Source organism: Protopterus annectens, chromosome 12.part0, assembly GCF_019279795.1.
Source record: "Protopterus annectens isolate FY-2018-M chromosome 12.part0, PAN1.0, whole genome shotgun sequence".
NCBI classification, from domain to species: domain Eukaryota; kingdom Metazoa; phylum Chordata; order Ceratodontiformes; family Protopteridae; genus Protopterus; species Protopterus annectens.
The window spans coordinates 652,968,292-652,985,232 of record NC_056746.1 but is presented as its reverse complement, the minus strand read 5'-3'; the positions used below and the strand labels follow the sequence as shown (position 1 = coordinate 652,985,232).

The 16,941-nt window shown below is 42.0% G+C and overlaps 1 protein-coding gene across 1 annotated transcript in view; it reads left to right on the top strand.

Moving 5' to 3' along the window:
• The first annotated feature begins 378 nt into the window (after positions 1-378).
• Positions 379-16,941, top strand: part of PGAP6 (post-glycosylphosphatidylinositol attachment to proteins 6) — a 750,660-nt gene continuing 734,097 nt past the window's right edge. The window contains exon 1 of the mRNA XM_044089784.1: positions 379-697. Within this exon, the coding sequence (XP_043945719.1) occupies positions 628-697 (70 nt within the window). The 5' untranslated portion in view covers positions 379-627. The remainder of the gene's footprint in view (positions 698-16,941) is intronic.

Below are 16,941 nucleotides of genomic sequence, written 5' to 3'. Positions count from 1 at the left end.
AGATATGGACAGTTGAGAGGTATGCCTTGAAGAACAACACTAAAGACTGTCTAGAAAGTGCTATGTGATATACAGGAAACATGTAGATGGTTTAATCCCCCTGGGAAGAAAAACAGGACCGAGGTCTAAATTGAAAGGAAAACTGATAATGGGTCGGACTGTAGAAAACATCACGTGTGATGCCACAAAGAAGCTGGTCTTTACTAAAGTGTGCGGTGACGTTTAGATTTTGGTGCGAGTCAGGGGACTGCACTGACTAGTCCCATACTGTCTCATTTTCACCAACCCGATTGGAGCTTGGTTGCTAGGGGACATTCCAAGCTGAAGGTCGTCATCCAAAATCCCACCTATAATACCGCTTCCAGGTGTGCGACTGTGTGACACGGTGACACAGCTGCAGGAATTGCTCACAGGGTTCCAAAACCCGTGTGTGCTGTCAATCAAAAACAGGAGGCGGACATGTGAACAGAAAAGCTATTTCTGATAAGTGTACTGCAAAAGAGGGATGAGACTCGTTCAGAGCCGTAAAGTGCGGAAGTAGAACTGATGGTACAAGTAGCCGGGATTTGTTTGTATTTGAACACTAGTACCAATTTCAGATTCTAGCACTGGTTACGGACCCCTGTCATGGGGGTCATAGGAATTCTAGCTGTGATCTTTCTGAAAGGACTGACTGTCGTTACTGTTGATACTGCTGGTAAGAGACAGATGACTTTTTTTGTGCTGTTGCTGTCAAAGGTAACTGAGGTAACAAAGGTAAATGTAAATAAAACCTACAGTATTAAGATCCTGACGGTAGAGCGACTCAGTTCACTAGTATATGCTAGAAAACGTGCACCCACAGAGAGGTATGGTACGGCATACGTAGAAAGTTGCATTTTATTCGTCGAACAAGTCGAGATCATATCGTTGCTCTCACGTATTTTGCTTTTAAAATAATGTAGGCACCTTGTTTTATTAAATGCTGATTTTTAGAATTAAAAGGTCACATGGTTTTCAGACTTTACTTGCAGGCGTAAAAATGTGTTTAACAATTAAATTTCTGCTTTTCTTCACCTTTTGTCGTTTTTGGCACCCTTAACGATGAAACTTTCCTATTCGGCTATGTGAAAGATGCCCAAGCAGCTTGCATAGGTTCATAGGTTCGTACTAGGCTATCTGCCCTAGGGCATTTATAAGCCTAGCCAGAGTGTGTGTGGCTTTCACCACCCCTTAGGATGAGAATACTACGCCCATTTAGGGTTTAGTTTACTGTGCCTCTGTGTAGTAGTGTGACACAGAGATGACCCCCCCCCCCCCCCCGGTAAACCTACGATCTCCCATCCACTCGTCAAGATTTCTCTTGAATAGAGTTAGTGAGGGGCTCTGCCTAACATGGATAGGGATTCTGTTCCAGAGTGTAGGGAGCCTCTGGGTTATGAATCTGTCCCTCCAGCACGTCCTATTTATTTCTGTGTTGAGGTTTAAGTCTCTTGCTCTCGTGGCTCTGATGGATTTGGATTTTCTGAGGTGGAGCATGTCCATTAATTCCGGATTGGATATGGCCTTGTCCGTCATGCACAGATCACCTCTGAGTAGGCGGTATGCGACTGAATAGAGCTGGAGTTTTTTCAGTCGGACAGCATATGACATATGTTTAAGACCCTTTATCCTCTTGGTGAGGAACTTTTGGGGTCTTTCCAACTGCTACAGGTGTCGGGTAAGATACATCCCAAATGGGGCATTGTACTCAATCATTGGCCTGATAAGAGAAGAATACAGGGGCACAATGACCTCTCTTGATCTAGATGTGAAACCCTTCATGATTAGGTGGGCAATATAGAAGGTCTTCCTAACCACTTTGGCAATGTGAGTGTCGAGATTACTGTCAACCTGGGTCCCTAGGTCCCTGATTACCTCTTCCGTACTTAATGGATTACCACCTATGTGGTAATTTGTGGGTACCTTGTTTTTCCCAAAGAGTATGACTATACATTTTTTGGCGTTCAGCTTAAGGCCATGGCTCTGGCACCAATTATCCATTTCTATGAGGCCTCTCTGAAGGATGTTTGTGTCCTCTGGAGTATCAATTATGGTGCCCAGTTTGCAGTCATCTGCGAACTTTGTCAGCCACAATCCTCCTATGTTTGCCTGTACCTCGGAAAAATAAATGCCGAGCAAGAGGGGTCCCAGGACTGAGCCCTGTGGGACACCGCTTGTGACTGGCTTAGAGTCTGACATAGCTCCAGCAACTCTGACCCTGTGGGTTCTGTCCTTGAGCCAGTTTGCAACCCATCTTGTGACATATGGGTTTACATTTAAGCTGGTGAGTTTGTCTATGATGCCCGAGTGGGTATTGTGTCAAAGGCTTTTGCAAGGTCAAGGTAGGCTGTGTGAACTGCCTTACCCTCATCAATGGCCTTAGTGACTGTTTCAAAAAAGTCGACCAAGTTCAAAAGGCAGGATCTGCCCTTGACAAAGCCAAATTGGGTGGGATCCAATGTCTGTAGGTTCCCAATGTCTTTGTTTATGAGTTCCATAATGATCCTCTCCATAGCTTTGCAGACCAGGCTCGTCAAGCTTATGGGGCGGTAATTTCCAGGGTCCGTAGAAGCACCGCCTTTGTGAAGTGGGACCACTGTTGCCGTACGCCACTCTTTGGGTACGTATCCTGTAGTAAGGCTAAGATTAAACAGCAGCCTTATGTGTGGGTTTAGTTCCTCTTGGAGTTCATGTAGCACACAGCCCGGGACACCGTCCGGTCCCATTGATGCTGTGTTTTTAGCTTTAGAGAGGGCAGCTCTCACCTGGGCATCTGGGATGTTAGGGTGGCTACACTCTGCTGGGATGGTTATTTCTCCTTTTGGAGGGGAGGGGGAGGAGAAATTTGCACTGAACCTGTCTGCCAGAATGTTGGCAATGTCAGTGGGTTCAGTGTATTTTGTGTCATTTTGGACTAACTCTGAGCATATCTGGGAGTTTCCACCCAGGTTTCTAACATAGCTAAAGAAGGCCTTGTGATTGTCTTTTGTGTCTTTTGCGATTTTTCTCTCAAAGTTGGCCTTGGATGATTTTATGAGTGATCGTAGTTTTTTGCTAGTACTGATCAGAGATGCCTTCCCTTTTAGGGATTTTGCTCTGTCATGTAGTAGCTTCCTCCTCCTGTTGTAAAGTTTGTTTATGGCTGGGGTCCACCAGACTGGGCGCCTGCCTTTGGGGAATGGGTCTTGGTTTTATTTGGGATTGCATGATCCATGCATTCTTGAAGGTGCCCGTAGAAGGCATTTGTAAAGGATTCAGCAGTGTGGGTTGTGGTTTCCACTGGCCCAGGGGCCTTGAAGGATACCACTTCAGTTTTAAGAAGTGTGAAGTTGGCTTTTGAGAGGTTCTTCACTGTGGTCTTTTGTGCAGGGGGTGGGGGCGGGATGTGGATTTCCAGTGAGATTAATTTATGGTCTGATCTTACCAAAGAGGGATATACTTCCGGTGTGGAGCATTTTGTCCCCATGTTTGTGATGATCAGGTCTAGTATATTGTCTCCTCTTGTGGGAATGGTGACTTGTTGTTCCATCGCATTTGAGTTTATGAATTCTAGGAACCTTTGGGCTAGGGTGTTGGGGCTTGAGTAATGTTCCCAGTCTATGTTTGGGTAGTTGAAGTCTCCCAATATGATGGTATTTGGAGAGACATTCAAACTCTCCAATGTCTTCAGGAAGGCTGTGTGGGGTTCCTGAGTTTGAGAGGGTGGTCTGTAGCATGCTACAAACTGTAAGGCAGTTTTGCCTATGGTAAGTTGCACCTGGATGGTCTCGGATGCTTCGTGCGTTGCCACTAACCTGGAGGTGTGGGTATCTTTGATGAATATGGATACTCCCCCTCCTTTTGTGGTTCGGTCCAAGTTTTGGGGCCGGAAAGCATGATAAGAGGTAAAACCTGATAGTGCTGGGGTGCTCTCAGGAGCCTTGAACCAGGTTTCAGTCACTGCACATGCACAGACATCGATGTTCTCCATACTGAGGAGGGCTTCGAGGGCATGCATCTTGAGGTTTAGACTTCTGGCATTGAGCAGCATTACCCTTAGTTTTTTTTCACTTGTGTTTTCTAGGGAGGTAGGTTTGTCATTTGAGCCTTGCCTAAAAAAGGCACTATGGGGGTGGCAAGAGCCTTGGCCAATATCCGGAAGCCCATGGGTGACAGGTGCAAGCCATCCCTTGCGAAGCAGCATGGCTTGTCAGGCATGTCATCCCAAGCAGACAGACATTGGATCCCCTTAGAATGACACCAGTAATTAAGCCAATTGTTAAAACTGATCATTTTGTCTTTGTACTGTGGTATCATTCTTGGTGAGGGTAAGATGCTGCTCAGGGTTAGGGTCATACCGGCCTGGGCTACATAATCAGAGAGCTCCTCTATGTCTCTTTTCATGTAGTCCAGGGAGGTACGTCTCAGGTCGTTCACACCGGCATGTACAATGACTGAGTCATATTTGTACATGCTGTGGAGTGACCTGAGTGCTTGTGTTATGTGGCGGATTCTAGCTCCCGACAGGCAGCTTACTGTGACCTTTTCCTTGTTCAGTCTGGTGAGCGGGACGTCAGTGTGTCTGATTATGGAGTCACCTATTACAAGTGTGTCAGGCATGTTGTTTGGCCTTAAGGGCTGTGACTGTTTAGCACACTGACTTTGTGAACTATGTGTTGCATGTGCTATGTCTTGAGGTGGCGGTTGCTTGGGTGTCTGCTTTGGAGGCCTCTCTTGTTTTGGTAGATTTTTAATCAGCACCTCCGAGTATGTTTTTGTGTGTTTATGTGTTTGGTTTGCAGTTGTGATAGTTCTATGTGAGACTGGGTTTATGATGTGTGTGGTTACCTTCTCCTCCTGACTGGTCTTGCCAGTACTGAATTGAGAGAGCTCAGCCTCCAATTTAGCTATATAGTTGCATCTCTCGCATATATTTGTATTTGCTGGGAGGAGGAGAGGGTTGTCTGTGTACATGAGGCAATTGTAACATTGCCTCAAGATTCCCAGATTCACCAGCTGAACAGGAGAGGATGCCAGCAACTGACCCTTCGACATGCTAGAAATAGTGAAAAAGATTGCTGTGTAACTGAGTCAGAAAGGACCTATAGGGAAATGGGTACTCAAGGGAATTTAGGTGAATGAAGTACTTTCTTTTGTTTAAGAGTGCTTTACCTGTATAAAAAATGCTTTAGGAGCAAGTGCTGAGCTTTTCAGATAGAGTATAGGCTGTTTAGATTGCAAGTAGAGCAGTTCTAAGGGAAAAATTGAAGAGCAGACTTTACGGAGCCAGAAATAGTTTAAACTTGATCTATGAGCAACTTCGTGCAAAATCGCATAGCAGGAGGTTGAAAAGAGCCAGGAATTGACCCAAAATGGCCAATAAACTACAAGTTGCTGGGCTGGAACCACTCCTCTAGGGACAAATAGGTTGCTCATGTGCTCCCCACTCCCACTGGTGAACAAAGAAGCTTCCTCTTATCCAAATAAGGATATGGATAGCACAGGAACTAAGACAAAGCCCAGAGATCAGCAAAATCTGAAGACCGGACTATTCTCGTTCAGAAAAGCGGGAAAACAAGGATATTTTTTTGTTTTTTTTTTTTCTTTTTTTTTTGCAGTAGTATACCCACGTTTTAAATGGCCGAGTATACTGAATCTCCCAAAAGAAAATAGTGGGGCATTGTTGTCTCTTGTCAAAGAATAGTTTTTGTGTTTTAGTGCGTGTTTGTGTTTACTTTGGTTTGTTGGTGAGCTGCAGTGCCTAGGTGTTCATAATGTAGTATATTCCACTGTTGCTCATTGGTAGAGTTGTTTTGGAGTTTAAAAGTTAGTTGTTTAGTTTAACATTTTTTCTTGTTTAAGCCACAATGATTTTAACATATTTTGGTAGGATTAACTTTTTGAGTGATTTGCAGCTCTTCAGCATCATTCCAGTGGCTTTATCTACTACAGAGGTGTTGCTGACTTCTTCGAAATGGCATATATTGTCTCCCTTGTTAGACACAGAAGTTATATGGTCGCAAGTGGTCGCCTCTTGTTGGTCACTGAGGCTTTTGGCTCTTGGGGTTATTTAATGTGCTTGAATATGTGCTATAGTTATTTACTTACATTTGTTTACCCGGAAATTCCAACTGAGCATAGATCCTTTTTCACCGGAGGCCGGGGAGAAAAGCTCCACAGAGCAATAAGTGAGCAGTGGAGTACATGAAGAACAATTGAATATACATACAATAGCAAGTAATACATACTGGAGCAAACATTAGATATGCAAGCAATATAAAACATAATAAATTAACAGATATACCAATATCTAGCTAGAGGCTAGGAGTAAAGGTAGGATGTATATACAGATAGTAGTAAGTCATAAACCTAAATCTTGTATACAAATATTGCACTAAACTCAAACATAAAGCAGATGATCTAGATGCACCACACGAAGGTGGAACAAGCTAGAAGGGCTATTGGGATGGTAGGGGAAGATAGAGGAGTAAGAGAGGAGTGAGTAGTATATGTGGTAGTGAGAGGAAGCTAGGTGTAAATCAGTTGGATATGTGTTTGGAGTTGAGATGAAGTAAGGTGGTTAAGCATGTCATAACAGGTCTGAGAGATTAAGTGAGGAGGGAAGGGGAGGTTAAAGGGTGAGCCAGAGCCTGCAGAGGAGGGAAGGGGAGGTTAAAGGGTGAGCCAGAGCCTGCAGAGGAAGGAAGGGGAGGTTAAAGGGTGAGCCAGAGCCTGCAGAGGAAGGAAGGGGAGGTTAAAGGGTGAGCCAGAGCCTGTAGAGGAAGGAATACAATGATCAGATGGTGTGAGGCAGGGTGGCTAGGGGAGGGGAGAGGAATGGGAGGTAAAAAGTAGGGTTACTTCCTTATGTAATGAGTAAGTTCCTACTTCTCAGTTTTTCTTGAAACTTTCAAGTCACTAATAAATATACGGTCTCCTTCATTAGCAACCTTTATATTTAATATAATTAATGTATGTCTCTATAAATATATAAACTGTTTACATGATTTTTCTTTAAGTAGAACTGAAAACTGCAGCTATAGTTTATGCCAGATGAACTGCTGACTGAGTGTTTAGCAGAAGGTTAACTCATTTATTTTTGGTTGTTAGAAATAGTCTTTTAAATGATTTTGTTAAAATAAAATTAAGTAATATAAATGAACATTGTGTGCAATCTTGAAGAAGCTGCCAAATCCTTTAATGGAATTGCAAGCCTGTGAACTGTATATTTGCCATATGTGCCCACATACATACAGTTGCATCTTTGTTTAAAACTATTGCATATGTGATGCCCCTGCACTGGCCCATTAATCAAGGAGCCTCAATCCTCACCACTAGCACCAGTGATGGATGTACATATTAGGAGGATGGCAAGTATACACACAGTAAAGTACAATTTCCCTCAAGAGCACAAAGAGATCAGTCAGTCTGGGGCTGTTTTCTTCCTCCAGATCCCCAGTAAGACTCCCTCCAGATCCCCAGTAAGACTCCCCACTGGCACAGCTATAGGGTTAAGATCTCAGCCGAGTGGCCAAGCCAAGATCTCCAGCACCCTCTCTGTCCAACCAATGCTTCATCTCCCTGCCCAAGTAGCTGACACACACTTTAAGATTTGATTGATATACAAATGCACACACTTTATTTATTTGTTTACCTGGAAATTCTGACTGGACACCTGTCCTTTTTCAGCAGAAGCCCGGGGAGAAAAGCTCCACATTGAACACACAGAAATAGTGTAATACATAGTATAGAAAAGTGGTAAGATACAAATGTAAGCTAACATAGTTATTACACATTAAAAGACAATTGACTAGGTAAATTTGCATGTTAGTGCACATACCTGGGAAAGGCTGGCACACGTTTACTAGTTATGCCCCCTTCTGCCCAGACTATAAAGTAGTTATCACTGCCACCAGTCAGCTCTTGTCAGCTAATTTTAAGGCCCTTACCAAAGGGTGCCCAGTCTTACTGTGCAATGTTACTATTATCCAAGTGGTAAGTATAACCAACAGCAAGGCTGTTGGAGTGGCCTATACAGTGCCACCAAATACATATGTAAGTACTCTAAATATCTCTAAACAAACCAGCCACAATTAAAAGGTTTAAATATATTTACTAATAATTAATAAAAGAACGAGGCAATACTCAATAACTCAACACAGTGACTACAGAGTTCAGAATCACAGGAAACATTTTAAAACAACATTGCAGGACAGTCTCAAATAAATACAGAAAACATCAAAACTAATCTTTACTATATTCCTATCTATATCTAAAATATACTTTTCCATCGTTTACTTACTATTAGGCAGACGTGCTGAAGATGGACGTTTCCACGTCCAAAGACAAATACATCATGCACAGACTCGCTTTCTGAGATGGTTCTTAAATTAATAATACACATTACTGCTGGGTTAGCCAGGATGACATCACTCTTTGTCACCTGCCTTCAGTTCCCAGGCTAACAGAAACTAACATAATTTTTAACATCTGTGTGAGAAATACATATCTCTCAGAAGTTTGCTTAGAATTGGAAGTCATAAAATGATTAACATTTATATTTGAAACCTAGTATTTATTTCTGTTTCAAGACAATAGAAAGAAACTTTCAGCTGTAGACATACTGTCTCCTTGCTGCACTGAAACACAATCATAAAACACTTCACTTTTCAACTTATTTTTTTGATGGTTTGCAAGTTAGCTCTGTATGTTCCAGCTTCTACCATGAAAACGCACATTTGCACAGGCACATAGTCCATATACATTTTCCAGTAGGGTACACTATGGTTACATTTTTGAAGCTCAGTACATAACATACAGTTCAACACACACTTCTGCACGAGTAGTTTAATATACACATAACATATAGTTCTCTTACATTTGTAAGACAAACCTATGAATTATATTAACACTCACAAATGACATATGATTATTTACAAAATTCCAAATAGCTGGGCTGGCAGCCTCAGCCCAGCCTCACAGCATATGACATTAAAATGTGCTTTATTGCAGCAGCAAGTCACCCTAAGTAAATATGATATTTCGTTATGGGATGATGATGTGCACTAAAATTGTCACTCATTCTTCTCGCTCTTCTTGTAAATTGCTGACTCCATAGCTTTGGACCTTGTGTTGTATTTTGTCGCAAAAAAATTTTGGTTATAGGCAAAAGATTTGTGAGGTTTGTAGTGTAAAAGCTGTTTACAGGTCTTGATCAGACTAAAGCTGTTGGGAGAGAAAACTGACAGAAATGCTTTAGATAATCGTAAGTGGCTAATGCAGCAAAGTTTTAGGATAGGTAGTTACAGCAGTGTTAAAGGTAGTAGTGCCAGAACATTGAGCTGCATAATATGACACAGTAAAAAAACTTCCTTACCAGAGCTTTAAGTAGGACCTGCAAATTATCCAAAATGTAATATGCAGGCCATGTGTGTCGCACAGTACTTAACTGTCATCACAATGTACAAAGCTACTGTCACAGAAACATGCATCACTCTCTTTTAAATGCATGCTCATTCTCTCTGTTTTTTCATCATTTACTGCTGTTCTGTTATACCTCATATACATATGAAGATTATATTATTGAATTTACAGCTAAAAGTAGCAAATAAGGTTTAGATTCTGACTAGACTGTAGACATTACTAGTTAAAAAAAATTGTAAAAAGATTACCAAAGCAAAATGGTGTATTGTTACAAATTGTGATCTGTTCACTCGCTAAACGTGAAGTTATGCATTAATATTCTTCACTTACTGAATGTTGTTGAACTATTGTTATACAACTGCCGCAAGTCTTATAAACGAATGATTCTGAAACTATATGACATTTCCAGCTTGAAGCTTCTAAGTGTGGTGCATGTCAGCCTTTTGGTTAATAAGTTCACTTTGACCGCAAAAAGGTTGAAGTATGTTTGTTTTTTTTTTTTTTTTTGCTTTGACATTTGCCTTTTGCTTTTCCCTTTGCTTGCTGTCTTGAGAGACCTTGCATAAATTGAAACCTTTGAGTTGTGTTATTCAGTATATGTACAATTGGCAAGATATCCTTTGGGAAACCATTTTCTTTTATTTTTTTTATTTGATTGTTTGTTTTATCTTTCCTTTGTGCCAGCTATTGCCTTTTGAAGAGATATTTTACGTAGGATGTTTGCTTTTTTGTTTGCTTTCTGATTTTTTTTTTTTTGTTTGTGATATAATACACATTCACAAGAGCCAGCCAAATACTGATATGAATCACTGGTTTTTACTTCTAGATTTATTCTCTCTGGCATGCTAAATGTTTGAAAAGGGGTAGCTATGTTTTGAAATCAGCAGTGGGATTCATGATCCAAATCACCCATTCAAGCCTGCATTCTGTGTTATGATTTTTAGTTTTCTGAGCCTCTTGTTGGAGAGGATACTGCAGAGCAATGGTTAAGACACAGATAATTTTCTTATACTGTGCTATTCTATTATATGTAATTTTAGGTGCACAGGAACCGGCAGAGGAAGTGTTTGTGCTGTATCTTACCTTAGAAAAAAAACAAGTTCAAGCATTTTGACAAAGTGAGAAATCAATGGGACGGAGCCTTGTATAGAGAGAAATTGTTTGGTTGTAATACAGTTGAGGTGGCACAGCAGACACTAGTGGAAATGGAAAGGTGTGCAGAGATGTTGTACCTCAGAACACAGATGTACCTCTAGTGGCATGTGAAATGGAGTTTTGTGTATCTGAGGGTTGGTGATATGAGCAGAGCTGTGGAGCAACAAGTGACCGAGGAGCTCTAAGGGATAATGACAATTATGTGAAACAAGCTACATCCCAATTTGAATAGAAAGAATAGTTTTAAATCTGGATTTAAAAACTGTGTATTAAGCTAAGAGTCTGATTTATCTGAAATATAGGGAGGTTAGAGGGAGTTTAAATGGTAGGGGAGGACAGGAGAGCAATAAGCAGTTAAGAGAATAAAACTGATGATTTTTTTTATAGAAAAGTAAAAGTAAATCACTGTCAAGTAATTTGCTGTACTAATACCATGTGATATATACTGCAGGAATAACAGAACATGTTGCCATTTAACAGATATGCTTTCATTACACTCAAAAGGAGCAAAAGATACAAAAGAGCACTGTACCAATTCTTATTTTAGGGCGGGAGAGACTAATATTGCTGACTGAAGACTTCTAGACTAAAGTTCAACAACCAACAAAACAGCAGGTTTCTAAAGCTTATTAAACAGAATAAACGCAAAGTAAAAACCCTTTGTACTTTGGCTCATCAGCCTTCTGACACAAACCAGTCACTGTCTCTCTTATTGTGGTCTACTGAAGAAAAGTCTAGAAGTTTTAGGCTGCCCTATCATTTTTAACTTGAGCGTTTTTCTTTCTCTTTTTAACCTATTTGGACAATCTTAATAATTTAAAGTTAAATAAGCATTTTTGCTTTTATTCATATTTTTATAGGTTCACAGATATATACTAGGGTGGCACAGTGGTGCAGTGGTTAACGTTGTCGCCTCACAGCAAGAGGTTCTCCGGTTCGATTCTCGGCTGGGGTGCCTTCTGTATGGAGTTTGCATGTTCTCACTGTGTTCGTGTGGGTTTCCTCCGGGTACTCCGGTTTCCTCCCACATTCCAAAGACATGCATCTGGAGTGTTTCTCCCCGGGCCTCCGCTGAAAACAGGCTCTGTGGAACCTAGTTGGACATTCCCGGTCAACAAATGTTAAATAAATAAAAAAAAAAAAAATACTAAGCTAGTGATTGCTAGGGCCTTTAAGCCTATCCTTGCAGTCCAAATTTGTCCCACAAGTTATATGTTTTGGATATTTATATAGAGGTGATTGCTGGTTAAACATGATTTACTGACTGCCTCTATCCTTCAAAGATGTTGATGCCAGACCAGAGGTGAATTTTCGATTTCCCATCCAATGGACCAAGTTATGCTTAAATAAGGTTGGGGGGGGATTTATTTCACATGGATGGGGAGTCTGTTCCAGAGAATGGGAATTCTCTGAGATACATGTGTGTGTCTCTCCAACATGTCGTATTTATGTTGCAAAGAAAATTTAGGTCATTACATCTATAGTTCTGATGCTGTTTTGCGGATGTGCAGAAGGTTCATCAGACCGGGGTCCAGGGATGACTTGTATGCCAAGCATAGATCACCTTTTAGTAGTCTGTAGGGGACCGAGTATAGAGATAAGGCTTTGAGGTGATCTGCACAGGACATTGTGTTTACGCCCTGTATTCTTTTTGTAAGGAATCTTTGCAGATGTTTCAGTTACTGCATGAGTCTGGTCAGGTACATACCAAAGGGGGCATTATACTTAATGATTAGCCTGATGAGGGCTGAGTATAGTGGCACAGTGACTTCCCTGATCCTAGCTGCCATGCACTTGTTATTAACTGAGCAGTAGAGAGGGAGTTCCTTACTGCCTTGGATACATGTTGGTCAAAGGCCAGGTTGCTGTTTACATCTGTTTCCAGATCCTTGACTAGTGGGTCACCTCTTGTTTTTATTGATGTCATAGTTTCCTGGGGTGGCTGACCTCCCAAAAGTTGCTATAATGCATTTCTTTGCCATGGCTTTGCCACCAGTCATTTGTGTATGTTTATTTATTTGCAGTTTAACTGGGAAAGTTCATTGGGCCAAGATGAGCCCATTTTCAATGGAGGCCCGGGGAGAAAAGCTTCAATATAGTCTTACGACAAAAATGAAACAAAAAGTTCAAGTAATATATATTGTATGCAAAGACATAGAAAAATGCACAGTATTTAGATACACATTATACATATAATTAAAAATGACATAGAAATGGAAAAAAGATAAAATGTGTTTATGGAATGAGGCCTAACAATGCTTACTAAGTAGATACAAATGGAGATGGAAGTAGTAGAGATTAAGTAATGAGGCAATTTTTTAGAGAGTCAGGCATAGAGTAGAAGCAGGTCTTAGGCTGATTTTTGAGATGGGGAAGGTGGACACTGTTATAAGATGTTGAGTGAGATTCTGACATTCTACTTGACTTCTGAGATGCCAAAGAGGAGTGGGCCCAGCACATAGCCTTAAGGGACTCCACTGGTGACTGGCCTCTTTAAGGAGGTGGAGACTGGCCTCTTTGAGGAGGTGGTATTGCCAATCCTAACTTCCTTGGTGCTGTATGTGAGCCGTCTGGCTATCCAGCATGTTTATATAGGGGCTTATGCCTAATTCCGTAATTTTAACAATGCCAGAGTGGGGTATTGTATCAAATGCCTTAACCAGGTCAAGGTAGGCAGTATACACTGTTTTACCCTCATCCATTGCCTTGGTGACCTTCGTAAAGCAGTCCACCATGTTCAGTAGGCACAACCTTCCTTTGACAAAACCTGGGTTGGCTGTAGTGTCTGAAGGTCTCTTATGTTTTTGATAATTTCTGTGATAATTCTTTCCATGGCTTTGCATATACGATTAGTCAGACTAATGGATCTGTTGATGTTCTTCGTGTTTCACTGTTGCAGTCATTACATTTGGGTTATTTGCTTGCAGTAGCCCTCAGTCAGCCTGATTAGCAAAGTCTTGGGTCCTGCATCAGTTGCTGTCGCTTCTTCCATGACATCAGGTTGTCAGGGGTATAAAACATGCAGCCAACGCCATTACATCAGCCTTTCTTGCTGTGCAGTGCCCGAAGCAGTTCATAAGTGCTGGTCGGCCGACTCCTCCTGAAATTTTCATTTTCGAGTTTCAGAACTGAAGTCTTCAACTAAAGCTAAGTACCCTGTTGGGAAATTTTTTTTTTTTTTTTGTTGCTCTTTACCGATGTCAGTAAAAGTTTAATAATTGCATTACTTGTGGAAAGCAAATACCTCACAAAGATTTTCATTCGTACTGTATTCCTTGCCTAGACCCTGACCACGACGTACCTTGCTGTCGGTTTTGTGCTTTATTTAATAGGCGCACTATCCATCGTCAGTATATCTTTGCCTCTAAATATTTTGGTTCTCGGTTTAATTATCCAGAACTGTCATCAATTAGCCATCCAACTACTGGGATTCCGAAAAAACGTAAAGAGAGAGACAGGCCGCCGAGGTCCAAAACTGCTGACAATGCTTCTCCTAAGCCAGTAACCAGTTTGGCAGTACTCAGTGAGGCACTTTCACAGCCACTGATACCCGCTACTTCTGACTTGCAGGCCTCTACTGAGACCCATTCGGAGACTGGTATGCCGCGAGATGCTTCAACTGTGGAACCTGCAGATGTCTCTACCTTGGATGGGTCTGGAGCTGCTGTGCAGGCACCGGCTTCTGAGGGTGTATTCAGGCCTATGGACTGGCATATTAAGCCGATGCCTCCATCTTCATTTAGGCCAAAATCATGAACCATGCCTAAGAAACTGATGCCCAAACCGCATGCTCAGGCCTCTACGCCTAAAAAACAAATGATAAGAATGGCTGAAGAACTTATAACTCTAATCAGGGGAAGCCAACCTCCCCCTTCTAAGAGACCTAGGACTGAAGTTGTTTATGAATCTTCTGACCTGATTCTTTGCCTCTTGCTCTCAGAAAACCTGAACCAGATATTACAGGGTTCCTGATTCACACAAGTTCCTTTTTAAAAATCCTATTACGAATCCAGAGACTATTTCACAGGGACCCAAGGGCATTAAGGCTTCTACTGCTAAAAATCCTACCCCCTTGGATAGAGACTCCTGGGTGCTGGATAGATGGGGCAAGAAGGTTTACACTTCTACAACCTTGACCACTAGGGTCTTAAACTTCCAGTTTCATATGTTAGTATCAGCCACATGTTTATTGGATTGCTTAAACAGAAAATTATGTTGATTCCTGACTGTGCTGAAAATAATTACAAGATTTAATGCATTCTGATGAACAGGTTGGAAAACTTACTTTGCAGTGTGGATTTGATTCATTAGAGGCCTCTTGCAGGGCTGATGTTACTGGGTCTGTGCTCCGAAGGCATTCTTGGCTTAAGGAACAATCTTTGCTTGGTCATGTTAAAGCTAAATTGTTGTATGCTCCCTTAAATCAGGACCGCCTGTTTGGCAACAAGGCTGAGGAAGTTCTTAAAAAGATGGAAGATAAAGCTAAATCTATGCAAACTGTCAAAGATTTCGTACAAGTTCAGCCTCCTAGATTTAGTAGGCTCTGACAGTCCTAAGAATTGGTCCTTTCCGGCCCCTTCCAGGTCTTCTCAAGCCAAACCCAGACACAGCAGAAACCCCAGGTTTCAGTCCCAAGGGACACACAAGACTAAGCAGTGGGGGGTTTCCACACCCAAATCTGGGAGTAGTAAGACTCCCCCCTATGGAAAATTATCTCAATGACTTGCTTTTAAAATTTCCAAGCACTTACCAACTGATGCTCCTTTAGGCAGAAAATTGGTCTGCAGGCCATAAACTGGGAACTCATTACCCAGGACAAATGGTTTTTAAAATGTAGTGTCCCAAGGATACAGATTTCACTTCTGCACATTACCAACTCCAAGTGGGTGGCAAGATCTACCCTCAAATCAGTGGGCAGAGGCCCAAAATCAAGTTCTCTCTCTCTCTTAAACATGGAGGCTATTCAGTTGGTACCAGAAGAGGAAAAGGGACAAGGTTTCTATTCGAGACTTTTCCTGGTATCCAGAAAAGGCAATACATGGCGTCTTATCCTGCACCTTTCTACTCTAAACACCTTCCTGGTGATTCCAAAATTCAAAATGCTGATTCTTCACCAGCTGCTTCCTATGCTAGGCAAAGATGCATGGTTAGCAACACTAGACTTAAAGGAAGCATACCTGCACATCCCTATCATTTCTCTGCACTGCCCTTTGGCTTATCTACTGCGCCCAGGGTATTCACAAAGTGCCTAGCTCCAGTCATTGCATTTTGCAGGCAAAGAAATGTTCAAATATACCCATACCTGGACGATTGTCTAATTCAGGCAGAAAGCCAGGACATACTTTTGAATCATCTGGCCTTTGTTCAAAGGGTACTGACTTGTCTGGGTTACACCATAAACAAAATCACACCTGGTACCCTGTCAACAAATTATATTCCTGGGTGCAAGCTTGAATACAACTTCCCAGATGGCTTTCCTCACGCCAGAGAAATGGATTAATTTGACAACCTCCTTCATACAAGTGGCCACAAAAACCCTGCTGTCTGCAAGGCGAATACTGCAAGCCTTGGGGTTCATGGCCTCCTGCATTCTTGTAATTCCATATGCAAGGCTGCATATGAGGAAACTACAATGGTATCAACATTCAAAGTATCTAGAAGCAAGGATTCCTATCATACCTTGCCTACGCCTAGAATTCCTTTGGTGGGCAGAGGCCTGCTACTAAAACAGGGGACTACCATTCACACTACCCCCTGCTGCCCAGATTTTAACAGACTCATCACACTATGCATGGAGGGCTCACATGGCAGGGAAGTGCATTCAGGGCAAATGGAGCCAAAGTCAAATGCACCTGCTCATAAATCAAAAGGAAGTGTTAGCTGTACAGAATGCATTGACAGCCTTCAAGGACCACATTCTTCCAGGACAACTAATGGTAAAGATGGACAACACCACTGTGATGTGGTACATAAACAAGCAGGGGCGTACACATTCATACCCCCTCTGCAGACTAGCCATGGCATTGTGGAACACAGCCTTGAGCTACCAAGTGAATCTACAAGCTAAATTCCTGCCAGGAAACCTAAATACACTGGCAGACTGACTATTTTGCACAATGATTCCCCACAAGCTAGCTTGGAAAGTGGGTGCTCTATCCTTCAGCTGGAAAAACCTATCAGTCTGTGCCTTTCCTCCTCTGCCTCTGCTCTCCAAAGTACTACTAAAGATCAAACAGGACAAGCCAAGGATGATTTTAATTGCACCAGATTGGCCTCACCAACACTGGTACCCACTCTTGCGCAGTGTGTCACGCTCGGCTCCATGGCACCTGCCTCAGACTCCTTCCCTGTTGTCTCAGCAGG